At 55.8% G+C, this 27,178-nt stretch overlaps 2 protein-coding genes and 1 long non-coding RNA gene across 3 annotated transcripts in view; 2 read left to right on the top strand and 1 right to left on the bottom strand.

Annotated features, from left to right (window-relative positions):
* The window catches only part of Lss (lanosterol synthase), a 28,048-nt gene extending 25,936 nt beyond the window's left edge, over positions 1–2,112 (top strand). Inside the window, exon 22 of the mRNA XM_046438870.2 lies at positions 542–2,112. Within this exon, the coding sequence (XP_046294826.1) occupies positions 542–673 (132 nt within the window). The 3' untranslated portion in view covers positions 674–2,112. The remainder of the gene's footprint in view (positions 1–541) is intronic.
* Positions 2,113–2,244: 132 nt separating this feature from the next.
* Positions 2,245–21,325, top strand: Spatc1l (spermatogenesis and centriole associated 1 like). Its single transcript, XM_046438869.2, has 4 exons — positions 2,245–7,709; positions 12,430–12,777; positions 20,280–20,431; positions 20,785–21,325. The coding sequence occupies exons 1-4, from the start codon at positions 7,508–7,510 to the stop codon at positions 21,109–21,111; spliced, it is 1,029 nt and encodes a 342-aa protein (XP_046294825.1). The 5' UTR covers positions 2,245–7,507; the 3' UTR covers positions 21,112–21,325.
* LOC124089012 (uncharacterized) lies at positions 13,064–21,433 on the bottom strand. The gene is made up of 3 exons (XR_006850574.2): positions 21,334–21,433; positions 14,579–21,130; positions 13,064–13,879 (listed from the first exon to the last, which is right to left on the bottom strand). It is a non-coding gene; the product is annotated as an uncharacterized LOC124089012 (long non-coding RNA).
* Positions 21,434–27,178: the final 5,745 nt, after the last annotated feature.

The raw sequence follows: 27,178 nt of genomic DNA, 5'->3' as shown, positions 1-27,178 counted from the left end.
AACCCAGTGCCGGCCATTGGCTTGCTCGTGGGTTCTCACATCCTCCCCTGTGTCCCTCACTGGGTGTTTTGGGGCTTGGGGTGCAGATACTCTGCCAACCAGAGGCCTGTGAGATGGAGTTCTGGGGCAGGTTGCCAGTTCTGAGCAGGTCTTGCTGTCAGTCAATCAAGTTCTGGCAGGGGGCTGGGTGGGAGATGCCCTCGCAGCACAACCCTTGACTGCCCTGTTGCGTGGGAGCTCACGTGGCCCCTCACTCTCAGGAGGCACAGGTGCAGGCTCTACCTGTCCCCAGAGGGTGGGAGTCATGAGCCCCTTCCCTGCAGGAGTCCTGCAGAAGCTGGTGTGGCCGTGAGGGCTGGAGGCCCAGGGAGGGTTTGCTAAAGGTGACAGCCCCCAGCTGGGCGGAGGCTGGGCAGGAGGACTGCCAGCCTCAGTTTCCCTTGCCCCTGCTTGCTTAGGTGTGCACCAACCCTGTGGCATCCAGGGCTGCGGTCCATGACCAGGCCCTTGGGCCCTGGTGCCCTTTTCTCTGTCCTTCTAGGAGAACATCTCTGGGGTCTTCAACAAGTCCTGTGCCATCAGCTACACCAGCTACAGGAATATCTTCCCCATCTGGGTCCTGGGCCGCTTCGCCAACCTGTACCCCGAGAGCGCCCTCACTGGCCGCCCTTGAGTGCATCTGCCCTTGAGAGTATGCCAACCTGTGCTGGCTGCTGCAGGTGGCGAGCGTCATCTTCACACCTGTGCCCACAAGACTGAGCTGTCTTGGCCAGGTGGCAGGTGCCCGTTCCCTGCCTTGTGCTGTAGCCCTCTGCTCCACCTCGGCACATGTGTTGGGATCAGTCCTGAGGCAGGGACAGGGACTGGGTCCGTGGCTTCAGACTACAATTGCCAGAGTGATTGTCAATGTAGGTCTGGTTCTGAGAGGGCTCGGGGAGGAAGGGAGCGAGTCTGACTGTGACGTCAGACAAGCCGCAGCACCTCATGCTGTCCCTGGCGCACTTCTTGCCTGAGGGAGGAAGGCTGGAGAGACTGCATTCTCAGGAGAGCAGCTGCTGGGCCCCGTGCACTCCCCACCTGCTGCTGATTGGGGATGGGACCTGGGCTAGCTGCTCCCACATTCCTGTGCATGCTGGGTAAGGGAGGGACACAGCCCCTCAACGATGGTATAAGAGACCTGCCGGCGGGGAGTGGGCTGGGCTCTTGTTCACCGTGATGTACCAGGATTCAGTGCACACCCTGAGGCTGCGTGGTGGGGAGCCCAGCGTGGCACTGGCCTGCCCCTGGCTCGTGAGCTCGCCTGTCTGCACTGCATCCATCCATGGCTGCTCGCGTCCTGACCTCCAGGCTTTGCAGGCCAGGGAGGGTGGGTGCAGTTTTGGTGGTTCCTCGGAGGGGCATTTCTGTGTGCTAGGGACAGTCGAGCATCCCTAGCTGCCACCCACCCAGAAGAACGTTCAGGGTATCCCTTGGCCACTGCCAACTTCCATGTCAGGTGCTTGCTATGAGTGGGGATGGAGGGCCATTTTGCCAGAGTAGTGCCTGAGTGAGCTCTGAATTCCTCCCACCCCAGCCTGGGCTCAGGGAAGAAGACTGGGCCCTGGCTCTGCCTTCTGCCACGTGGAAGAGCACTCAGGCGCTCAGGGTGTCCAGTGGCAGCTTTCCCCCCCAGCCATGTGATGAGTGGGCCCCACAGTCCCTCCTCGGGCTGCTGCTTTCACCCCTGCCCCTCCTGGACTGGCCCACTGTCCTCCCTCAGAGGCTGGAGAAGTGTGTCCCATGCCTCTCTGATCACCTGCCCCTGCCCAGGACCCGCCAGGGCTGCCTCCTCAAGTGCAGGTGCACAGCTCTGCCTCCTGCCCAGCCCTGTTGAGCCTGCACAGCATGGTTCCATGCTCTCCTGCCTCGGTGACAGCCTGCGCTGCTGCCCGTGCTGACCAGCCCCTCTCTGCTAGACCTGGCCTAGCGGCAGCTGGTCTGCCCAGAAACTTCCAGCCAAGACCAGATCACTGTAGAAGACACAGGTTTTCCAGAAGGAAGCTGCAAACTGACTTTTATGCGGAAAGTCACCTACATGACCAGCTTCCGTAATAAAGAGACACTTAAACCATGGGGAGAAGAACATCGTGCTTGTTTTGCTTGGTCTGGGGAACTTGTGCTCTGGGGTTTTCTGAGACTGCCTCCTTGTCCCTGTGTGGGGAGAGTGGGACTCGTGGCCTCAGTTCAGTGCCAGAGAGCTGCTTAGGGACCAATGTCCCCCTTACTGAAGGGGCATGCTTACCTTGGCATGAGTGAAAGCAGGCTCTGAACTGAGTGAGTCCCTGAGGGGTCTTGGGTTTGGTTGTCAGGAGCAGATTCTGAATGTGCTGCAGGCCTGGAGCTGCCCTGGGTTTGCTGGGTGTCTGCTAATGTGGGAATCAGATGGCTTCTTGGAGGGAGTCTCTAGTGGGAAAGGCTTAACAGGATGAAGCTCGTCTCTAAGAAGGTCTTTTCCCTCATGGGATGTGGCTGTGTAGATGCATATTTTGGCCTATTTTCCCAAAAGCTGTTTGCTGCTGTTGCTCCATTCTTCTCTGATTTCAGCAAATAGGACAACATAGCCATGTGTGATTGATCAGTGAAATTGATTCATTTTCATTTCCTCATCTGCAACGTAAGTCACTTACGATTCAGTTTGTTTCAGAATGGAATGAAGGTTAGAAAAAGGAGACATTCTGATGGGTCATGAATGAGGTCAGCACTGACTCTCTGCCAGACTGTAGATGTGCTTGGCCTCCAGGGAGCACTGGCAGGGACACCCCTGTGGCCCAGGAGGTGTGCAGCCCACTAGTTGGGGGCATCCAGAGGGGGTAGAGGGGACCCCAGGTCTCCCTGGGCTGCTCCTCACAGCATCTCTCCACGAGGGCATGGTGGTCAAGCCAGAGCCCTGAGAGCAGACCTGGAAGGTCGCCCAGTGGAAGCCAGGGTGTGGCTCTGCAGAGCTGGGTGAACTTAGCACGGGCACTGGGTGCCTGCCATCTTCCCTGAGACGGCAGTACTAACTTGAAGCTTTCCATTCCTCATACAGGAGGATGGGGTGATGTGCGTGACCAGAATCGACTGGTTCCATGGCACAGTCATCCTGGTTTTCTGTGTGATGGAACTCTGCACTCGGGGCAGCAAGGTCCAGAGGGTGTCTTGAGTCCAGGGGTCTCCTGGGACTCAGGAGAGCAGCATGGCTTCAGGCAGCCCCAGGCACAGGCCTCTACAGGAGTGATCCCAAGGTCTCCGCTCCCTGGGACAGGCCTGCCTTCAGGTCTCCCGGGGAAAGAAGCACGCTGAAGCTCCCAGATGGGCAGAAGACTGGAACAGCACACGTGATCTCAGGGACCTGTTGGATCTTGGTGAGAGGCCCGACATGTAGCTGGGGACGGAAGCACAGAACCACTTGAAGTAATTCTGGCTGGCAGGTCTTCTGCTCGGGGAAACCTGTAAGCCCACGGATCCAGACAGCCAGTGCCCCGGCACATCACCAAATATGAGTCCTGAAAGCCACAGAGCAGCAGATCACGTTCAAGAGCACGACGAGGATAACAGTGTGGGCCAGCGTAGAGTGCTGGGGACACTGGCCAAATTGACCAGAAGACGAGTGAATCATTCTCCCAGCTGACCCACACCGAAAAGATTTCCCACCAGGTGACCCATGGAAATGTCAAGGTGTTGAGGTGGAAGGGAGGTAGTACCAGGTGGAAGCAGCTCTTAGCCCAGGAAGGAAGAGCACCCAGATGGAGGTGGCAAGGACAGAGGGCTTTCCCTCTTTGCTTAAAACAGAATCTCTTTAAAATAAAACACCACTGACATTTAAAAGTAAAAATAGTGGGGTTTTTAACAAGGAGCTATGAAAACAGGAACAGACGGGCTGCCCAGGGAGGGAGGGAGCACACAGGGCTGGGTCCCCACTCGAATGAGAAGAGGTAGGTTACAAATAGTTTATTACTGAGAAGTAGGCTGCAGCAAGTCAGAGGTGACCAAGGTGAACCCTGTCACAGACCCCTTCAAAGTTCGCTCAGGAAGGAACAAAATAATTCAAAAGGAGGCAGGAAAAGAACAAAGGCCAGAGGGGAACTCAGCTCCTAATGAGCTGGAGACAGACTGATCCTTTCAAGAGCTTTGTTTTTGTGTGTGTGGTGCTGGGGATTGAACCCCGGGCCTTGTGCATGTGAGGCCAGCCCCCTACCGACTGAGCTACATCCCCAGCCCCCTTTTAAGTGTTTTATTAGTCGTAAGATCTACGTGCTCCTACTGAAGAACAGACATTGGCCCTTGGATGGAGAGCACGGCCTGTCTCTGAGTAGTCCGTGGGAAGCCACTCCAAGTCCACGCACCTTTCAATTCTGAAGCACCACCGGGATCTGAAGGATCACTGTAGTCTGGTGTGTAGTGCCACGATTAGTGACTCAGGCTTTTCCCTCCCTTGGATAACAAGGTGTGGCCCTGGGAGTAGGCGGCACCCAGAGGAGTTAAGCGACGCTTACCTGTTCCTTTGTAATCGTACCCCTTGCCTCATTTGAATGGTTTCTCCCCAATAAAAGGGTTCAGCATGTGCTCCTCTCTCTCTTTCCATGGACTCCTAAGGTCAGAGGAGCTGTCACAGGACCAGAGAAAAAGGTATTTCTCTGTCTCTGTGATTATTTCATTCAGCCCAGTTCACCTGGAATGAACTTGAGTGTTTAGTCGTGGAACACGACAGTTGTCCAAAATAAATTTTTAGAGACAGGTTAAAAGTAAAAGTTTAAGCCGGTGCTGTGGGTGCACACCTGAAATCCCAGCTGCTTGGGAAGCTGAGGCAGGAGGATTAAAAGATTGAGGCCAGCCTCAGCAATATAGTGAGGGCCTGTCTCAAAAAAGAGTGAATGTTTAGAAAACTAGATAACATAAAAACAGTGATCACTCTAGTGTCTTTCCTTACTACCACAAGAATGGGATCTAAATTAGACGAATACTCCGTATGTATACTATGTCAAAATACGTTGTCCTACTGTCATGTATATCTAAAAAGAACAAATGAAGAAGACAGTAGTTATAAACAGAAGCACTATGTTAACACCACAGGAGAGGTTAGGACAAGAAATAATACCAGAAGTAGAGAGGGTCAATATAGGAAGAGCATAACACCCCTAGACGTACCTGCTCCTGACCTCTTCAACATACACGAAGCAAGTGCTCAGACCAGACAGGGAACTAGACTGACAGGGGTCCTGGGAGACCTCAGCACCTGTCTCAGCAACTGATGGACTCAGGTTCAGAGGACAGACCGGAACATCATCACCAGTGTGTGCTTACCAGTGCTGTGGCCTACTGGGCCTGCCTTTGGAGACACACTCCAGTGCTCCTGGACCATTCACCTAGGCAGGACATCAGTCAGGTCTTGAGTCTCACAGAACTAAAAAGGGCTGGAACTATACAGAGTGTGCTGAGCATAATGGAATTAAGCAAGGACTCAATGGCAGAAGATTCAGAAAATCTCAAATATTTGGACATCAAATAACACACTTGAATGATCTATGGCGAAAGGCGAGGTGTGAGCCACATTGGAGGACTGCACTCCCATTTGGAGACTCACAACTGTGGCAGCAGTGGAAGGACAGGGAGCCCAGGGGTGGGCCCATCCAATGGAGAAAGGAGTCTTCAGCAGAAAGTGAATCTAGACGTAAACCATGAACCCTTCACAAAAATCAAGTGTATCTCAGACCTAAATGTGAAGACTATAAAACTCCTAGAAGATGACAGAACCTAGGTGACCCTGGGTTTGTCAATGACATTCTAGGTACCACTCCAAACGCATCATCCACGAAGAAAATAATGGATTGGCTGGAGCTCATTGAAATGAAGAGCTGGGATGGTGGTGCATTCCTATAATCCCAACAGCTCGGGAGGCTGAGGCAGGAGGATCACAAGTTCAAGTCCACCCAGGGCAACTCAGCAAGGCCCTGTGCAACTCAGTGAGACCCTGTCTCTATAAAAAAAAATGGGCTGGGGATGTGGCTCAGTGGCTAAGCACCCCTGGGTTCAATCCCCAGTACCAAAAATAAATAAAATAAAGTGAGCACAAGGGAAAACAGAAAATACTTAAGCTGAATGAAAATAAAAACATGACACCAAAACTGTGTGACGTAGCCAAAACGAACAGTAAGAAAGATTAAGCCAGGACCCACACTCCCAACCAGGAAGCCTAGGCCAGCGGGAGCAAAGGAAGAGCAGAGGTCCCATGCAGGAGGCAGCAGGTCTGGTGACAGGTCCATGGAGCCAGAAGCTGGCACCTGAGCAGATTCTCAAGCCCATTCCAAGTCTGATTGTGCAGGACAGGAAATGGCCTGCTGCCAGGAATGGTGGAAAGGCCACCTTGCGCACAGAGGCTGGGCCTTGACCTTTTGGCTGTGCCCTGGCCATCTGTGCACCCTGCTTGCCTTCTGAGTTCACAGCTCCCTTTGCACGGCTGTGGGTCTTCGTGAAGAGGCCCCAGAGCTGCTTCCCCACGGTCCTCTCTGTCTCCCTACCTGGCTTATCTGCCTGTCCTTGAGGGTTACTCAGATGGACAGCAAGGGCAAGTTCTTTGAGAAAGTCATCAAAATGGACCCAAGAAGAAAAGGCAGCTAAGTAACCTCATATCAAAGAAATGGAATTAGAACCCTAAAACTTCCAGGAGAAATCTAGGCCTAGATGCCTTCTCTGGTAAATTCTGTCAAACATTTAAGAAAGGAGTCATCTAACATATCCCAAATAGAGTGTCCTCATTCTATAAGGCGATGTTATAAACCAGGCCAGGACGGGAGGAGAAAAAGACCCTATCAATTCCCTTTTAAGCACAAACAGTAATAAGCTGAGTCCAGTGGCATCTGGAAAGGGTAGTGGGTCCTGGCCAGCATGCTGGCGGCTGGTCAGGCCTGTGACCCAGCTACCAACCTGCTGCTCGTGGGCTGGGTGCGGAGGCTCCAGCTGTGGAGAGGGAAGGTGTGGGTGTGGAATTCACCCAACAAGGCAAGATGCCCTTGGTGCCTTCCAAGGCAGAAACAGCCCTGTCCAGTGCCTTCCCTGGCCACTGGAGAGGCAGTGCAGGGCAGGTTTCCAGGTGGTCACTGACTGAGGTCAGAGCCTCTCCTGGGGGACCCAGTCAGTGTACCCCAGCTCTCCCCTGGTTGGTCCAGAGGGCCTTGTCCCCTGCCTCGGAGTCTTCAGTTAGTGACACTTCAGTGAATCACGTTGTTGTCCCCTGTTGGCCCCCGCTGCCTGCCCTTCCTCAAGTGTGGATCCCAAGGGCCAGCCCCAGTGGACGTCTGCCTGCCAGGCACCACCCCGTCTGGGGCCCCGATGGTGGTGGCACTGTCTCTTTAAGGGAGCGACATCACAAGGCTGCGGAAGGCGGCTGCCCTGGAACTCCAGGGTCTTGGCTGGCTTCTGTAGGTCTGGGAGCTCTGGACTTCCATCTCCATGGGGCCGCAGGCCTACACGTGAGCACGGAGGGCGCGCCATGGCTGAGGGCAGCGAGCTGATGAACAGGCTCATGAGCGAGAACGCGGACCTGAAGAAGCAGGTGCGGCTGATGAAGGAGAACCAGATGCTGAAGCGGCTGCTCAGCCAGAGCTGCCAGGAGAGCTGCAGCCTCGGGGGCCGCGAGCCCCTCTTCCCCCGGGGCCCCGCCTACCCTGAGGCCTGCTCCCCCGGGTGTGCAGGTGAGGCGCAGCCCCCAGGCCGTGGGGGCCGGGGCCGGGGGCCTCCAATTTGGGTGGGCACCTCCCCACCCTCCCAGGGTCCACGCCTGGAGCACGGTCAGTGGCTGGCCACCCGAGTGGGTCCAGGGCTGCCTTCGATGGCCATGTCAGAGCAGCACTGTGGTTGGAGCGGGCAGGTGGCGCCTGTGGCTCTGAGCCACGAGGGCAACTCTGCCTGGCAGTACTCCCCGCCACGTCCCCCACTTGCTCCCCCCAGTCCCCGAGGGACTGGCCCCAGAGAGCTTCTCACAGGTGCAGGGCCTCCCCTCACAAGCTTCACACCTCTGCTGTGTCACGCCCGCCTCACACCGTCAGCCCACAGGGTTCTCGGGACCTGGTGCCCAGGGACGGCGTCTGCCCCTCAGAGCCTGTGGGGCCTCGTGGGGTGAGTGCGTGGGAGGCTGTGGCTCTGTGGTCTTGCCACACAGTTTGGCTCCAGCCTCCTATGGCATTTTACAGAAAAATCAAATGAGGTTTTTTATTGCTTTCTGCTGATTGCTCTCTGGTTCTGTTTCCAATGTTTTGAGAGAGAAGTTCCCTTTTGGGTGCAGCTGGGGCATGTGGCCTTGGCCTTGGGTTGGGATGGTGGACAGTGGGAAGAACCCCCAGGCTGCCTGAGCATTGTGGCCCAACCAGGCAGGCCGGCCCTGTGGACCCTGCTGTCTGCGAGTGCAACCATCTGGCCAGTCTATGGCCAGCTTCCGTGGGATGCCCTGGAGGCCAGTGTGTACTCACTAGGGCCTCCCTGGGCCTACATTTGCTGTGGTCACTTCCTGGAGTCTACCTGGGTATCTGCCACCCTCCTCTGCTCATGCTCAGCACTGGAAATGGTGTCCTGCATGGTCCAGCTGTGGGCAAGGCCTCTGGCCCTGGTGCAGAGCAGGTTCTGGCTCCTTCAGTCCCAGGGGACCTTCAATAGGGAGCTTGGGTGGGCAGGGGCTTCGGGCAGGGGGTAGGGGTGTAGGATGGAGATAGCACCACTGGGGAGGGGCTGAGAGGCCAGGATGTTTCCTGGGCCACTGTGGCACACTGGAGTGCCAGTGTCAAGTTTGTGGACACTCGGACCCCAGACTGTGGGAGGCTGCGGAGGCTGCGGAGGCTGCGAAGGCCTGAGTGCTGACTGCTGACAGAGGCCCACAAGCCTCCTGCCACATCTCCCGGCTGGGGCCAGCACCCTTGTCCTTCAGCAACTTCAGCAAGCCTGGATCTTGTTGGACTCCAGGCTCAGGGGGCCACAGTCTGAGGCCACCAAATTTCCCACAGAGCGTGGGAGCCCGGCCACAGGGAGTGTGCCAAGGTTCATACGGCTCAGGCTGGCTGTGGGCTTCAGTCAGGCAGCTCAACATGCAAAGGCAGGGCCTGGACAGAGCTGGTCTCTCACCTCCACAACATCTGGGCAGGTGTCTAGGTATGAGCCTGGGGTCTGGGGCTCGCTCAGGCCTAGCCACCCCCGCCCCCAGCCCTTGCAGACCCATGGCAGGGTCGTCCAGCAATGGCACAACCATGACTGGGGACTAGAGTTTGGAAAGCCAAATCGAGTGCTTGAACGCAGGAAGTTTACAGATGAGAAGGAACGCAGCATCACAAAGGCGCAGCTGTGGCTGCACGTCCAGAAGTCCCCTGATATCTGCTTTCAAACCAGGATGTATATTCAAAACCTGTTTTTCTTTTCTTTTTTTTTTAATAATATTTATTTTTTTAGTTGTAGTTGAACACAATGTCCTTATTTTTATGTGGTGCTAAGGATCGAACCTAGGGCCTTGCACATGCTAGGCAAGTGCTCTACCGCTGAGCCACAATGCCAGCCCCCAAACCTGTTTTTCTAAAGTGCCACAACATAGAAGTTAGACATGTGTCTGCTTCCTGGTCTCACCCCATGGGCAGCTAACCCATGCTGATGATCTTCCTCTGGCACTCCTGATGGACATGCAGGGGTGAATCTGTCTGTCCTTTTGGTTTACCTAAGCAAGATCATGTTCGTGATTCGACCCCTTAACACCCACCCCACCCTGCTGTCCACTGGTCCTCCTCTGTGTCTGCAGTGCAGTTTGATGTTGGGCGCTGTGATGGGCAGCACCATTCCAGTCCTCTGGGACCACAGATGGTGGAGCTGTGAGCAACCACACCTGCCCTCTCTGACCTGGTGCCAGGGATGTCCCTAAGTGCGTCTTGAAACATCACTGCCAAGGGCTCCCAGGAGCGACCTTGTCTCCTCATTCAGCATCACAGATGCCAGTGTCTGCTTGGAGGACAAGTGATCAGGGCCTCCCCAGTAGATCTTCTCCTCGGCGCAAGAGCCAACGAGACACATTCCTGCGACCTCCCTCCCCGCAGGCTGCCCCCTCTTTCTCTCTGGGTCATTCTGGTTCCCCACTCCACTTGTGCCTCCCGGGACTTGTCCAGAGCTGAGCAATGCCCGGCTCCTCACTGCACGCTATCGGCACCGTGGCTGGTCAAGTGTTGCTGAGCTCAGTGGCTGTGAGTTCTAGCACCCCTTTAGCTTCAGACAGGATCATTCCTGGGCTGCAAATGTGTTTTAAACTGGCTGTGCAGGCCGCAGAGTCAGATGAGCCGTAGCTGAATGAACTCTCTTCTTTTTGAAATGAAAATTCTTTTTTTTCCCCAAGGTAACACTGCAGACAGGTGTTTCTTAAAAAAGCAGGGTTATTTTCTTAGGATTTCTGTTTCTACAAGCAGGATCATGGTTTGGAAGGCAGAAGTAAATCTTGGGGTACATTTTTATGGTGTTCCTACCTGTGTCTTCTCAGTACCCCAGGAGGGCTTCACATGCTGTTGGTACACAGAGCCGTTTGGTTCTTGGTCTCTGGTCTTTCTCACACTGCATCTCCGCTGTTGCCACTAGATTCACAGGAGGTATGTGTGGCAGCCTTAAGCACAGCACCAGAGGCCCTCTGCAGCATGGCGGCTCCTGTTGGTGAGCAGAGCCCCGTGGAGCGCGGCAGGAAACCTGGGGCCTGGGAGGCTGCAGGACCCACATGGTCTGCCATCTGCAGCTCTCCACTGAGTGCTCTCCTCTGGGTTCCAGTCTGTCGTCTCAGGTCTCCCCTTCCACAGCCCCAGGATGCGCAGATGGCTGTTCTAAGTGATTCCTTGTTTCGGTGTCGGTCCTCACTGCTCAGAATGCTGGCTGGCTGTGACTTTCATGGGGCTTCTTCCCTGGGGGCAGAGGGGCTGCTGCTGCACTGTCCTGGCCACCTGTGGGCAGTGACCAATGGCCCCAGCTGCTTGGGCGTGGGCACAGTTGGGCGCAGGGGAAGAGGCCTCCCAGCCCTTATTTGTGAAGAACGCAAGCCGCTGAGAGGCAGCTGCTCCTGTGGTCCTGGGAGCCTGTTTCTGGGTGATACGGTGCCCTCGGCTTCTCCCCTAGAGGACCCTGAGCTTCCACTGGCCTGGATGTCCTTGGACATGTTTTGCGAGTCTGTTTTCTGTACTCTCTACGTGAACCTAGACCACTTTCCTTTCTGGGGATTATCTTTGTGGGAATCTGATTCATATTTTTGACAAATTTTCTTGATGTCAGAATTGTGCCACATTTTTTTTTCAACCTTAGTTGCACATCTTTCATTTTTTATTTTTTTAGTGTTCCAACTCAGCTTCTATAGGGATTATACACTGCCGGGGAACCTGAAAGAATCTACCACAGACTGCCTGGGCCTGCATTCCTTCAGGGAATAATTATTTATAATTATTTACTTATAAGATTTAGATATTTCTTCTTTGTTTATTGGCCCATTTATGTTTTCTACTTCTTTTTTTTAATCTTTTTAAAAATATCTTTATTTTATTTTTTTATGTGGTACTGAGAATCGAACCCAGTACCTCACGCATGCTAGGCGAGCACTCTACCACTTGAGCCACATCCCCAGCCCCTATTTTCTACGTCTTATTAAATCATGTAAAAATCATCTCCCAGAGGAACTCTCCTTGTATTGACATTTCCAGGTGGTGCATGTACACGGTACCCTTTCTTAGTGTGAAGAGGGTCTGTGGAGGGGCTCTGACCAGCCTCCTCTGGGAAGATGGAGCAGGATCTTGATGAATTTTCATCCTTTGAACATTTTTTTTTTTACCTTGGAAAATATTTTTTGAGAGTAAAATAGCCAGTACCTGAATATGCTCATTTTAAGACACACTTTTTTGATATAACTCTTAAAATACAGTTTGTCAAGTGCACTTTTCCTTTATTGCTAGGAGAATGCAGGCAGCAAAGGTCCTCAGAAGCAATAAGAGTTAAGCTGAATTTGACCCCTGGGAGATGGGGCTTGAAAGTCAAATGCCTCTCACCTGAGCCCAGGAGCTGACCAGGGAGGGCCTGCACTGTGGGCGAGGAGGTGTGTCCAGGGAGGCTTCCTACAGCTGGGACTTCACAATCATGGTCAGAAGTCACTGTGTGCAGGTGGCTGATCATGGACTGCTCTCAGACATTAACACACAGAATGACACCATTTGTGACAAATTAGAAAGGTGTGTGGAAGTCATTGCAGGATGTGGCCCTGAGTGTGAGGCCTGCTGAGGCAGGTGCCACCTGTCACCAGGGGAGTGCCAGCAGGGGCCAGAGCAGGGGCTGCGGTGCCAGTGCTCCCCAGGGCTCCCCAGGGTGCTCTACACATTGAGGGTGTCGAGTTCCTGCTTGACCTTCCGTCCCTTTCCTTCCACCCAGGTTCAGACTTCGGGAGGTTCAGCAGTGTCCCCGACACACCCTCCCAGATGCAGACGTCCTCCCTGGAGGACCTGCTGTGCTCGCACGCCCCCCTCTCCAGCGAGGACGAAGCCTCCCCAGGCTGTGCAACCTCCTCCCAGGTGACCTTCAAGGCCTTCATTGGTGCGCCAGAGCTGCACGCCCGGGGCCCCGACAGGAAGCTGTCTCCGCTCCTGAGCCCCCTGCAGGACCCACTGGTGGACAAGACGCTGCTCGAGCCCAGGGAGATGGTGCGACCCAAGAAGGTGTGCTTCTCGGAGAGCAGCCTGCCCACCGGGGACAGGACCAGGCGGAGCTACTACCTCAACGGTGAGGCGCGTGCAGGTGGCCCAGGCGACAACCCGCTCACAGCTTCTCCAGCCACGCAGAGCCGGAGGGTTGCTGGCCGGGCCAGAGAGCAGGGCTGTCTCCCCACCTGTCAGGAAAGCTGAGTTGCTTGCCTTTCTGGTTGTGGGAGTTCACTGAATATTCTAAATACAGGTCCATTTGGGTATGGTTTTTAGACACAGCCTCCCAGTCAGTGGCTCCTCTATTTCCATGAGGTTTGGGGGAAGAAAAACTGTTGTTATTTTTATTTCTACTATATTTGCTTTATTTTTCTATTTTTTTCTTTGTTTTAATTAGTTACACATGACAGTACAATGATCTTGACATATCATACATTTGAATCAGATGGGATATAATTTCTCATTCACCTGCTGAGGCAGGTGCCACCTGTCACCAGGGGAGTGCCAGCAGAGGCCAGAGCAGGGGCTGCGGTGCCAGTGCTCCCCAGGGCTCCCCAGGGTGCTGTACACTTTGAGGGTGTCGAGTTCCTGCTTGACCTTCCGTCCCTCACCCAGTGAGTTGAAGGCCTGATCAGACCTTCCCCAGAGTCAGGGAGAACTCCTACCTGGCTGCCTCTGTCCTGGTGTACAGGTGGCAGAACTACATTATTCATTGTTTTTATGTGGTGCTGAGGATCAGGGCCTCACACGTGTGAGGAAGCGTTGAACCGCCGAGCCACAATCCTAGCCCCATAGTTTGTACATTTTGTAGTTTATAATTTTGGAAAGTCTTTGCCAAACCCAGGGTAACAGGTTCTTTCCTCCATCTTCCAGCTGTAGGTTTTACACTCGGGCCCCTGATCAGTCCGAGTCATTTCTGCATGGGTGTGGGTTTACATATAAACGTCTACTCCTCCAGCCCCAGTGCTCAGGGGCAGTGCCCTGTGGCTGAACCGCCTGGTTCCTTGCCGAAAATCTGTGTCTGTGCACCTGTGAGGCTGTTCCCGCACCCTCCATGCGTCTCCGTCCACCTGTCTGTGTCCTCCTGGATCGGAGTCCTGTCGTTTTAAAGACTGCGAATCCTGCAGGACATGCAGGCTCTCCGACTTTGTCCTCTTCCTCACGTGTTGTGGCTCTCCCGAGTCCTGTGAGTTTCCAGACATATTTTAGAATCGGCTTGTCCATTTCTACCAAAAAGCCTGCTGTGACTCTGACTGGGATCCTAGTCTACAAGTCAATCAGCTCAAGATTCAGAGAAACGGCACCTCTGCAGCACGGATCTTCTGTGGACTCTGTGTATCACTCCACTGTCTGTAACAGTTCTCACAGTGTTTTGTGGTTCTCTACATACAGGTCTTGAACATTTTTAAAAAATTGTTTTTTAAATTTTTTATTTGTTTCTTTTATTTGTCACTTTATGATTAAACACAGTAGTGGGGTTCTTTGTGCCATGTTCGTACATGCACATGACACAATTTGATCAGCTTCATTCGCTACTACCTTCCCTTTTCTTCCCTCCTCCCCACAAGTCTTGCACACATTCATCAATTTTACCCCTGAGTATTTCATATTTTTGATGCCATTATAGGTAGAATTGCTTTCTCATATCAACCTCTGGTGTCTGTTTCTAGAATATAGTAGCACAGTGGATTTTTGTGTATCGACTCTGCAATAGTTATGAGCCAACTTAACTGGGCCATGGGAACCCAGATATTTGGCCAGACCTTACTCTGGGTGTGTCTGTGGGGAGTGTCTTTGTAGGAGGTTGAGATTTCATGGGTGGGCCTCACCCCATGAGTTGAAGCCCTGATCAGACCTTCCCCAGAGTCAGGGAGAACTCCTACCTGGCTGCCTCTGTCCTGACCCTGCACGTCACTCTTCCTGGGTGTCCAGCCTGCTGGCCTTTGGGCAGGAGCCACACGCACACCTCAGGTCTCCTGGGTTTCCAGCTTGCTGATCTGGGGCTCACCGTCTCCTCGGATGTGAGAGCCAGTCCCGTGAGCTAGATCCCTCTTCATGGGCACGCCCTGTTGGTCTGTTTCTCTGGGGAAACTTGTGGTTCTGAGTGACGTGTCTGTGATCTTTCTGGCTTAATCTTTACATCCTGCACAACATTAGTTTGTTCTAGTGGTTTTGGGTGGGTCCCTGGTGTCTGCGCTCTCCCACCCCCTGGAGCTCCTCTTTTTCTCCTGAGCGTGTTTCTGCCCCTTGCAGAGCTATGCAGAGGGCACATCCATTCTGCCATCTTCCCCGGGAGCCTCCTCCGTGGCATTTTAAAGCTACGCAGATGATTGGGTTGTGAATGAAGACAGATTTTCAAACTTTTTAAAAATTCCTAATGTATGTGCCTTTTTCTTTTTTCCTTTTCCTTTCGGTGCTGGGGACGGAACCCAGGCTTTGCCCAGGCCCAGCAGGCCCTGGACCCCTGAGGCACGCCCCCAGCCCAGTGCCTGTCATCTCTTCCTCTAGACCAGGGCTGGACAGTGGCCAACACAGTGGTGACATCCTTCCCTGATGTGGGGCTTTCAGCCTCTCACCAGTGAGCCTGGTGCTAGCTGAGTGTCTGTAGCTGCCCTTCATTGTACTGAAGAAGTTCCCTCTGAGTTCTAGTTTGCTTATTTGTCAGGAATGTATGTTGGACTTTGTCAGTTGCTTTCCTGCCTCTATTGAGATGAGCACTTGGTTGTCCTTTGCGGTTGGTGATCATGGTGTATCAGTCAGTTTCACATCACTATAATGAAACACCTGGCACACAGGGTATTTATGAAGTAAAGAGAGTTTATTTTGGCTCATGGTTCTGGAGGTTTAAGTCCAGGGTCAGGGGTACCACTGGTGTGAGCCTGTGGTGAGGCAGCATGCCATGGCAGGAGCCCTTCTCAGAGCAAGTGGCCCCAGGAGCCAGGAAGCAGCTGGCCAGAGACAGTCCCATCTGCACTGGAGGGCAGGTCCCAGAGAGCTGAGGGATGACCACTAGGCTCACTCTTACTCTCACAGCACCTCCCACCGCCCCGAGACCAGCCTACCACCCACACCTCAGCATATGGTAAACCACACTGCTTGCTGAGTGCTAAGCCAACCATTATTCCTTTCTTCTTCTTGATTTTTTATCTGTTCTTTGTGGTCATCCATGATGGCAGAGTATACTTCGACATATCCTCACTCTTGGAGTCTAACCTCCCCTTCTCCTGGTCGTACACCATGCGCGCCACACAGGTCCTGTGTTCAGATGTGAACTGACCATGCATTCTTGAGGTAGATCCTATTTGCTCACAGTGTGTTCCATCTTTTTGTATTATGAGATCCAGTTTGCCCAGATTCTGTTAAGAATCTGTGCTCGTGAGGAATGTTGGGCTGCAGTCTTCTGTTAATGCCATTTTCTGAGTTGGTATCAGATGGCTGGCCTCAACCCAGATGGAAACGTTCCTCCTCTTTAATTGTCTTGGTAGAGTTTGTGTCAAATTTGTAGTACTTACTCCTTAAATATCTCGTAGAATTCACCAATCAAACCACTTGAGCCTTGAATTTTCTCTAAGAATTTTCCCCCTGAGAAGTCCCATTTTACTGATCTATGGCTATTCCAATTGTCTAGTTCTTCTTGAGTAAGCTTCAGTGGTTTGTCTTTTCGAGCCAGAGGATTGAGCCAAGGGGCTCTGCCACTGAACCCCGTCCCCAGCCCTTTTCATTTTGAGATAGGTCCCTGCTAAGTTGCTCAGGCTGGCCTTGAACTTGTGACCCTCCTGCCTAGCCTCCCAGACTTCTGGGGGTCACAGTGTGGCCATCATGCCCAGCCTGTAGTTTGTCTTCTAAGAACCTGGTCCATTTTCTCTAGGCTGTCAGGGCTTTTGGCCTGAAGTTCTTGCTAACATTTCTCGTCTCCCTGCAGATGTGCTTGGGCTGCTGTGATCTCTCACTCCTGACGTGGTGGCTTTGGTGTGGGACTAGAGGTGCATTGGTTGGATTGACCTTCTTCTTTGAAGAACAGGTGGGAGCCGAGTTTGGATAGAGAGGAGTTCTAGAGCGTCTCAGATGTAGCTGTCTCATCTGCCGATTAAAGCTTCAGAGGGGTGGGGGGAGCAGAGGCCCCCTAGCGCAGCTCCTTGGGATGGGGAGTCACCTCCCTCTTGCGCCCGCCTGCTCTGTGTGCCGCTGCGCAGTCTCTGTCCGCAGTTTCCGTAAAGAAGTCCACCAAAACCACAGGCAGTGTTAAAAGTGATCAAACACCTAAGTAGACAGTGAGTCTTGGGTCATGAATTAGAAGGCTTAATATTGTTTCATAGTAACTTGCATGGATTTATAGATTTAATGCCATCCTTATCAAAGTCCCAGCTGGCTTCTTTACAAAATCTTGATAAGCTGAACCTTTGATAAGCTGAACCCATGGAAATACAAGGGACCCAGAATGGGCAAAGCAATTTTAAAAAGGAGAACAAAATTGGGAGACTCACCTTTTTGATTCTAAGACCCCCTGTCAGGCTACAGCAATCAAGTTGTGTGGTCCCATCATAAGGACAGACAGAGACCAGGGGAAAAGGATCTAGAGCCCCCGAAATAAGCTCAGACATTCGTGGTTGGTGTCCCACAAGGGTGCCAGGCAACCCAATGGAGAAAGAACCATCTTCAACAAGTGGTGCTGGGTGACGTGTGCCAGCAGAGGAAGCTGTGGGACCCCACCTCGCACAAAACCCAACTCAGAACGCATCAGATGCCCAAGAGAGCTCCAGGATCCTGAGCCGTGGCCCTCAAAGGAAGCCCAGAGCAAGGTCTGTGTAGTGTGGGCCTGGCAGGGCCTGCTTAGGCATGACACCAACAGCATTGGCAACCAGAGAGACTGATGGACTCCATCAACTTCGCCCAGAGTAAACACTTTTGTGCTCCAAAGAAGAGTTTCAAAACAATGAAGCATCACCCTAGAGAGTGGGAGAAAGTATCTGCAAATCACATTCTTGGGGGCTGGGGTCGTAGCTCAGTGGTAGAGCACTCGCCTAGCATGTGTGAGGCCCTGAGTTCCATCCTCAGCACCACTTGAAAATAAATAAGTAAAATAAAGGTATTGTGTCCATCTACTACTAAAAAAATTTAAAAAAAATCACATTCTTGGAAGGGCTCTTACAAGTAATCTAGTCAAAATAGCCAAGGGCGTGGGTGGACAACCCTCCAAAGAAGATGTGCAGATGACCAGCAGGCAGGTGAAGAGGTGCACAGGGTCTGTGGCCATCAGCGCAATACAGGGAGACCTGTGTGAGCTGCCTTTCACTGCAGTGGCCTGGGCGGGGAAATGGAATTGGGACATACACTCTGGTGGGAATGCCAGGGGGAAGCCCCTGAGAAAACAGCTCGCAGTCCTCACAAGGCTGAACCCAGTGTTCCCACATGGCACGACCCCGTTCCTTGGTGTGCACCCACAGGAGTGGAAGGCGGACATCCACCTGAGAGCCTTTACTTGAATGCTCATGCAGCCATGCTCAGATTAGCCAGAGTGGGAAGAGCCCAGACGCCCACGCGCTGGCCAGGGTGCAGATAAACTGTATGGTCTAGCTCCATGATGGAATACTACTCAGCCATAAACAGGAGTGAAGCACTGGCATGCACTACAACAGAGGATGGACCTCGGAATACCATGCTGAGCGTGTGAAGCCAGGTCGAAAGGCCACAAGTCATGTGGAACGTGCAGAACAGGGGGACCCACAGGGAGGCAAAGCCAAGCATTGGTCGCCAGGGCTGCGGGAGTAGTTGTTATCAGGCACAGGATTTGTTCTTAGGAGATGAAAATGTTGTAGCAGGTGCCCTGGACTCAGTTCCTGCAGCTGTCTCAGGATCGCCCTAAAGGACCTTCATGTGGGCAAATCACATTATAAAGGCCGGAAAGTGCTGCCAAGGGAGGGCGCAGATGCAGCCTGTATCTTCCGGCCCCAGCCTGGCTCCTGCCCTGTCACAGCTGCCCACCCAGAGGCCTCTTCCTCCTCGGCCAGAGGAGCCCCGGTCATAGAGGAGGCCCAGGGGTGGGCCCTGCTGTGTCTGGCTGGGGAGGCAAAGTCTGTGTCACATTCTAGCAGCTTATGCAGGGGAGCAGGGCAGGTCATGCTGACCCTGGCCGCACACAACCTTTCTGCACCTCCCGGGCAGGCCCAGTGTTCCACAGAGCACACTTTGGGCCACATGGTGTAGATGCTTGCCTTGGGAGGGACTGGTCCTGCAAGGGTCAAAGAAGTTGACACAGTGTCCCTGGACAGCACTGGCCTGGCCTCTTGTGTGCCTGGTCACCTCTGCTACGGGCCCAGGGTGGGGGTCCCACCTCCCCCTGTGGAAGCTTCCTCCTGTGTGGTCCCATGCCCCTTGACAGCAGCCAAGTTCGCGGCCCAGCTATCCAGGCTCACCTGCCTGACACAGCTGTCCGTCATTGTGAATCTGGCCCTGGCACAGGCCTTGGCCCCTGGTGGGCCTACGTCTGTCCAGGGGTGAGCAGCAGGCCCAGGTCCTGCAAGAGATGGTCCTGGTCTTGGCCCCTCACACTCCCGTGGTGGCGAGGAGGTCCTGGATCTCCATGGCTGGTTTGGAGTGCCCCCAACACCCCGAGGCCAGACAGGGCAGGTCAGGCCTGGGGCACTGTGTGCTGAGCTGTGTCAGGTGGGCACAGGACCTGTACCTGCTCTCTGCCCAGATCAGCAGGCCCCGCCCAGCCGGCAGCTCTGTGGAGGGTTCCTACCACAAACTGTCTGGAGGGTTCAGGGGCTTCAGGAGGCTGTGCATGTGGGTGTGCCAGCGCGTGGCGCCAGGGGGAGTCCCAGTGGCACAGCAAGGGAGCGGCTCTGCGCAAGCTCGCTCCTTGCACCTCAGGGACGGTGCAGAGAGGGGGTCTCCAAATGGAGGGAGTGTCTCAGACACTCTCAGGCAGGGCTCTCACGGTGACGTCAAGCTCAGGTGCCACTCATTCTCAAAAAGCCCTCTGTCCTGAAGGGTCTTGGCCTGCATTGGACAGATAGCCAGTGCCGCCAGGGGCGTCGGTGGCTGCCAGAGGAGCATTTGAGAGCAGCTTTTTTGTGGGGAAGTTTTCCAAGTGGTGTCAGGGAATGATGGACAGGGTCTCCTGCCTGCCCAGTAGTCTCCTGCACCGTGGTTGGAAAGAGCCGGCTTGTTATCGAGCAGACGTGGACTGGCCCGTACTCCAGAGTCTCACCCTTCCCTCAGCTGTGGGGCCACTTGCTCCCCACTGTCCTCAGGCCAGGGCACACGCCCAGCAATCACCCAAGTGCCTACTGGATGCAGGGCGGCATCCAGGTCCACCAGGGACAGCACTGTGCCGGGCATGCAGACCCCGGGAACTGCCCTCACAGTAGCAGGCTGGGCTCACTCAGCTTCTGAGGCGATTCACATGCCTCTGGCAGAGGAGTGGGCCACAGCGCCTGGCCACCAAGGGACTTCGGAGGGCAGGTGGGAGGGAAGGCTCCCTCTGCCCTAGGTCTCTGTTTGCCCTTGCCCTGCAGGCAGGGTGAGGGACATCCCTTGGGACAGCTATGACCTGGCCACACCCGCCCCCTCCTCATGCAGAGATCCAGAGCTTTGCGGGTGCAGAGAAGGATGGCCGCATCGTGGGAGAGATTGCCTTCCAGCTGGACCGGCGCATCCTGGCCTATGTGTTCCCTGGTGTGACGCGGCTCTATGGCTTCACTGTGTCCAACATCCCCGAGAAGATAAAGCAGGTATGTCCTGACTGCCTCAGGGGCTGGGCACCCGGGCGTCCTGGGGCTGACCCGGGTGGAGCACCTGGTTGCTTCCTGGGGCTAACCTGGGGGTGGGGTCACACAGGCGCATCCTGGGGTTGACCCAGCGGGTGCTCAGCACCCTGGCACATCCTGGGGCTGGCCGATGCTGTGGGCACCAGGCTGTGCTTGGTCCAAGCAGGGCCCTGGTGGCTCGTCTTTTGGAGGTGCTGGAGGGGTGGGGACCTGGGTTCCTACATTAAGCTTCCCGGGCGGCCCTACCCCGTCCCACACTGCTGGGCCAGGAGGTGGCCCTGACCAGGGGTGTGGCCCCCACCATCCTGTGTCTGCAGACCTCCATCAAGTCCCTGGACGGCTCGGTGGATGAGAAGAAGCTGAGGGAGCTGACGCATCGCTACCTGACGCTGACCGCCCGGCTGGAGAAGCTGGGCTACAGCCGCGAGGTGCACCCGGTCTTCAGCGAGTTCCTCATTAACACCTACGGCATCCTGAAGCAGCGGCCGGACCTGCGCGCCAACCCGCTGCACAGCAGTCCAGCCGCGCTGCGAAAGCTGGTCATCGACATCGTGCCGCCCAAGTTCCTGGGCGACTCGCTCCTGCTGCTGAACTGCCTGTGCGAGCTCTCCAAGGAGGACAGCAAGCCGCTCTTCGCCTGGTGAGCCGCACCGCCTGCCCCTCCTGCAATAAAGATGTTTGTTCCAAACCCGGGGGCCGCCGTGCTCCTGCGTGTCCCTCCCGCAGGGGAAGCGGTCTGCTGGTGCTGCAGCGGGCAAAGGCCTCCCGTGGCCAGCCGCTCTTCCTGGGGGCCCAGCAGCCCTCCGCCGCCCGCAGTCAAGGGCACCTGTCGCCTTATTAAAAGCATGTTTACCTTTCTGCCTTACCTCTGGCTCTTTGAGGGCGTGGAGAGCGCCTTGGTCTCTGCTCGCCTGCAGGAGGTGCCAACTGTGTCTGTGGAAAGAGCCCACAGGGAGGGTGCCTGGGCTCTAGGCCAGGACTGTGCCAGGGCTGTGCCGCTTCCTCGCCAGAGGGCAGGCAGCCTTGGAGGCCTCAGACCCTCCCTTGGAAGGACCAGCGAGTCCCCAAACAGGGCTGAAGGCGGGGTTTGGATGCAGTTGGGATGGCCAAGGAGCCCACAGGCCCTATGAACTGCACTGGCCTGTGCCACTGAGCACGACGCAGCCCAGGAGGTCATTTACCCAGGGCAGGAAGTGAGCAAGCCACAGCAACAGGGAAGGGAGCCCCTCCACTGTGGCAAATGGGGCCAGCCCTGGGGTCCAGGAGACCTGTGGGTGTCCTTGGGGTCCGAGGTGGGGTCTCTGTGTCACGCCCAGCCCTGTCCCACTGTCCTCTGGGAACAGAGAGGGGTCTCTGTCTCATGCCCAGCCCTGTCCCACCATCCTCTGGGAACAGAGGGGGGGGGTCTCTGTCTCACGCCCAGCCCTGTCCCACCGTCCTCTGGGAACAGAGGGGGGGGTTCTCTGTGTCACGCCCAGCCCTGTCCCACGTCCTCTGGGAACAGAGGGGGGGGGGTCTCTGTGTCACGCCCAGCCCTGTCCCACCGTCCTCTGGGAACAGAGGGGGGGGGTCTCTGTCTCACGCCCAGCCCTGTCCCACCGTCCTCTGGGAACAGAGGGGGGGGGTCTCTGTCTCACGCCCAGCCCTGTCCCACCGTCCTCTGGGAACAGAGGGGGGTTCTCTGTCTCACGCCCAGCCCTGTCCCACCGTCCTCTGGGAACAGAGGGGGGGTCTCTGTCTCACGCCCAGCCCTGTCCCACCGTCCTCTGGGAACAGAGGGGGGTCTCTGTGTCACGCCCAGCCCTGTCCCACCGTCCTCTGGGAACAGAGGGGGGAGGTCTCTGTGTCACGCCCAGCCCTGTCCCACCGTCCTCTGGGAACAGAGGGGGGGGGTCTCTGTCTCACGCCCAGCCCTGTCCCACCGTCCTCTGGGAACAGAGGGGGGGGTCTTTGTCTTACTCATTAATGGGTCAGAGCCAGAATAGAGGGTGGAACACTCAGGGATCCACTCTAACTGGTGGCCACAAGCTCTGAGACTCCTGTGGGTGTCGGTGAGACTTGGGATGGGGACCAACCCAAAGCCTGTAGGGGAAGGGGCCAGCTGACCTGGCTGCCCTTGTCCCTGAGAGGCTCTGGTGGGCATTGTTATTATGCTCATCCTCTGGAGGTCACCTTCAGGAGCAAGAAGCCATGCAGTGGGCCTGGCCACTCCAAACTGCACCAGGAGCCTTGCTGGGCACGTCCAGACCCCAGGACTAGGGTTAGTGGCAGGCTCGGCCAGTGGGACCCAACTCTCCCTGCAGTGCCACTAGTGAACTCCTCGAGCCCGAGGTGGGATGAGGTTAGTGGTGCACAGCCAGGGTAATTTAACAGGGTAAGGGGACAGTGAGCGGGGAGACCCTGGAGGGGCCTGCCATGATGTGGAGGGCCACGTGGGTGCCCCTGGGCAGCCAGGGCAGAGCAGGAGGCCCTCACCGTGGCTTTGTGATGGAGTGGCGAGGTGGGGGCAAGTCTGAGTACACAGGCAGAATTCAGTGGCCCAGCTGCTGGGGCTCTGGGTCATGGGTCCCTATTGACAACTATCTCCCTGAGTGACCTGGGTGTCCACTGGCTTGGAGGTGACAGGAGAGGTGTTGTTGGGGATGTGGGGGTTGGTTGGGTGAGTCTCGAAGGCATGCTCTGCACATATGGGTCGTTGTCCACCTCTAGAAATCAGCCAGCCCTGGGAAGGCTGGCCCCTCCCACCATCAAGGCCTCAGATGCAGAGCCTCATCTAAAGTGAAAAGAAACATGACTGATGGGTGGTCCAGGGCAGAGTGGCCTTTGGCCACGGTCCCCCAGGGACCTTAGTGTCCTCAGCTCCTGTGCCTGGGTCTTCGAGGTCCCCAGGCTTTGGCTGGCCCACCCAGCACACAGTGGGCCCTGAGTATCCACTGTTCTGGAGCCTCCCGAGGGGCGCCAGTAGCCGGGCCACTCCCTGTCGTTGCATGAAGATGTCTGAGGGCTCTCGGGCCAGAGGACGCTTCTCTTCATTGTCTAACAGCAAGAGGAACTGGCACGCAGGCAGGCCTGCCCCCGTGCCTTGGGACCAAAGCTCCAGGGCAGCACTGGCCCTGCAATGGGGTGGGTGGCATGTGCAGGCTGGGCCTGGCTAGGAAGTGGGCTGTGCTCCTGCCCAAGGCCGCGGTTGGCATGAGCCATTTGGGATTCTGGTGTGTAGAGATCGTCTCTTCCACGGTATCCCCCTGATGCAGGGCCTAGGGACTCACTGGGTTGTTTCATGCTTGGGCTCTGGGAGCACCTGCCGTGGTTTCCTGCCACCTGCTGACCTGCCCCCATTATTGGGGGCCCTGGTGTTTAGATCTGTTTCTGAGCACCTCCTGACTCTCGGGCACCACCAAGTTTCCGGGCTCGTCCTGCTCCTTGTGTAGGCCTGAGGATGGAGGTCTTGGGGCCTCTGGTCAGCATGGGCAGCCTGCCCTTGTCCTCAGGGCCGGGCGTTCTAATGCCCCAGCACCCGTGGGGCCTGGGATTGGCTTGGGCTGCTGTGACCAAAGCCACAGTGTGGGCTGACCACAGCTCACCCAGGAGCTGTTCTTCCTGGGCCTTCTTCACCGCACCCTCCCCCGTGTCCTCAAGGTTGTCCCCTGTGTGCTGTGATCTGGTCCCTTCCCGTAGGGACAGGGTCATGTTGGATCAGGGCCTCCTTTTGGAAGACCTCATCTCAAATGCAAAGACCTCCAGAGGCCTCGGTGTTAGTGCTTCAACGTGTGGGTTCTGGTGGGGAGACCCCTCTCCCTTCCCCGCCTCCAGGCGTGGAGCGCTGGTCAGGGGGCCATTTGCCTCTAGCCTCCGAGGGCCTCTCGGCTCTCCCAGTCCCTCCCTCCAGTCTCCCTGAGGTCGGTTCCCCAAGGCCCACACGCAGCTGCTGGTCCAGGCCCCGTGGCCACCCCAGCGCTGCCGTGGAGTGATGAAGCCTCAGACCACAAAAGCCACAAAGGCTGTGAGGTGCTGCCCTGGAGGGCCCCTCGGAGCAGGAGGTGCCATGTGGGCGCCAGGATGGCAATGCCAGGTGCGGCCAGGTGGCCAGAGGACCATGGGCCCTGGTGGAAGGGAAAGTGACCTCTGCAGTCAGCAAGAACTCCTGAGGCCACATGCAGCTGGGAGCCGGGGCCTGAGCCGCCTGCCCTGGGAGCTGCCGCCTGCCCTGGGAGCCGCCGCCTGCCCTGGGAGCCGCCTGCCCTGGGAGCCGCCGCCTGCCCTGGGAGCCGCCTGCCCTGGGAGCCGCCGCCTGCCCTGGGAGCTGCCTGCCCTGGGAGCCGCCGCCTGCCCTGGGAGCCGCCGCCTGCCCTGGGAGCCGCCGCCTGCCCTGGGAGCCGCCGCCTGCCCTGGGAGCTGCCTGCCCTGGGAGCTGCCTGCCCTGGGAGCTGCCGCCTGCCCTGGGAGCTGCGCAGCAGTGTGGTCAGCCAGCCTGTCTCCCTGCCCGCCCCTGGGAGGGCACAGGCCCAGCCACATCCACACCCCCATATCCACACACACCATCTACGCACACCCCCATGTCCACTCACACGTTCACACACACCCACGTCCACACACACCTATGTTCACACACAACCATGTCCACACACACCCATGTCCACACACCCCCACATCCACACACACCCACGTCCACATCCCCCCACATACACACACACACACCTACACCCCCCCACGTCCACACACACCATCTACACACACCCCCATGTCCACTCACACATTCACACACACCCACGTCCACACACACCTATGTTCACACACAACCATGTCCACACACACTCATGTCCACACACAGCCACGTCCACACACACCCACGTCCATATCCCCCCACATACACACACACACACACCTACACCCCCCATGTCCACACACACCATCTACACACACCCCCATGTCCACTCACACATTCACAACATCCACGTCCACACACACCTATGTTCACACACAACCATGTCCACACACACCCATGTCCACACACAGCCACGTCCACACCCCCACATCCACACATACGTCCACATCCCCCCACATACACACACACACACCCCTATACCCCCCACGTCCACACACACCATCCACTCACACCCCCATATCCACTCACACATTCACACACACCCACGTCCACACACACCTATGTTCACACACGTCCATGTCCACACACACACCATCTACATAACCCTCATGCCCATACACACCCAGGTCCACACACACCCATGTTCACACACCCACATCCACACACACTCCCATGTTTACACACACCATCCACACACACATCTATACCCCCCATGTCCATTCATTGCCCTTTGTTCACACACACCCATGTCCACACACCCCTATGCCCACATACACACACCATCCACACACACCCACACACCCATCCACACACACTCCCATGTTCACGTACACACCATACACACACACCCACGTCTACACATACACACATGTCCTCAAAAACACCACACACACCTATATTTACACACCCATGCCACTGACACACCAGAGTCCACACACACCAACATCCGCACCATCTACACACCACATCCGCACACATATACCTACATCTACACACACTCATGTCCACACCCACACACATCCACACACCAATTTCCACACACCCACATCCACACACCCACACACACACACACCCATACTCACACCCACACTGACACACCAATATACATACTCACACACCCACATACACATCCACACATCCACACACACATCAACATCCACACACATACATCTACATCCACACACACTCATGTCCACACACAGGGACCATCTACACATACCATCCACACACACATACATCTACACTGACACACCAATATACGTGCCCACACACCCACATCTACACCCCCCCTACATCCACACTCACACCAACATCCACACATATACCATCCACACATACCCCCATGTCATGTCCACACACACACACACCATCTACACACACTATCCACATACACCAACATTCACACTGACACACCAATATACATACCCACACACCCGCATCCTCACACACCAACACCCACACACACCCACACACCCACACACCCACACCCACCCTCACCCATACACTTGCTCACGCTAACATCCATGTGCATGGTAGCACATCCACACAAGAACATCCATACTTGTGCTCACACTGACACACCCACACACCCACAGATGTGCTGGTGTAAATATTACACCTATGCTGTGCCCAACCTCCATGCAGACACACACCCATGCCTGCGTAAGCCTTCCGCCTGTCATCTGTGTGTGCAAGGACATTAACACACACTTGTATGCCAGGACCCTTACACACACTCTTGTGTGCACTCTCTCACACATAGACTCATCCACCCACACATTACAATTTACCCACACCACCCACACCCACTCTACACACACAGACAAGTACCCCAGTTGCCCATCTGAGTCGTGCTGACCTCTGTGGAGTGCAGAGGTCACTTAGGGGGTCACCAGGAAGGCTACTCAGAGGACAATACAGGGCCACTGGAAGGTCAGCAAGTGGCCCTGGGTCAAGCTGGGACTTGAGCTACACTGGCCTGAGGCGTCTGCCTGGACTTTACCCCACCAGAGCCTCCAGGGTCCTCAGTGCCCCACTGGCCTGGTCAGGTGCTCTGGGGAGCGGCCCGAGGACCAGCTCCACCTCCTCTGAGGTGCTGGTTAATA

Source organism: Marmota monax, unplaced genomic scaffold (assembly GCF_021218885.2).
Source record: "Marmota monax isolate L192 unplaced genomic scaffold, Marmota_monax_Labrador192_F-V1.1 WCK01_AAM20220418_F8-fsc00125, whole genome shotgun sequence".
Taxonomy (NCBI): domain Eukaryota; kingdom Metazoa; phylum Chordata; class Mammalia; order Rodentia; family Sciuridae; genus Marmota; species Marmota monax.
This window is presented reverse-complemented; position numbering and strand designations above follow the sequence as displayed.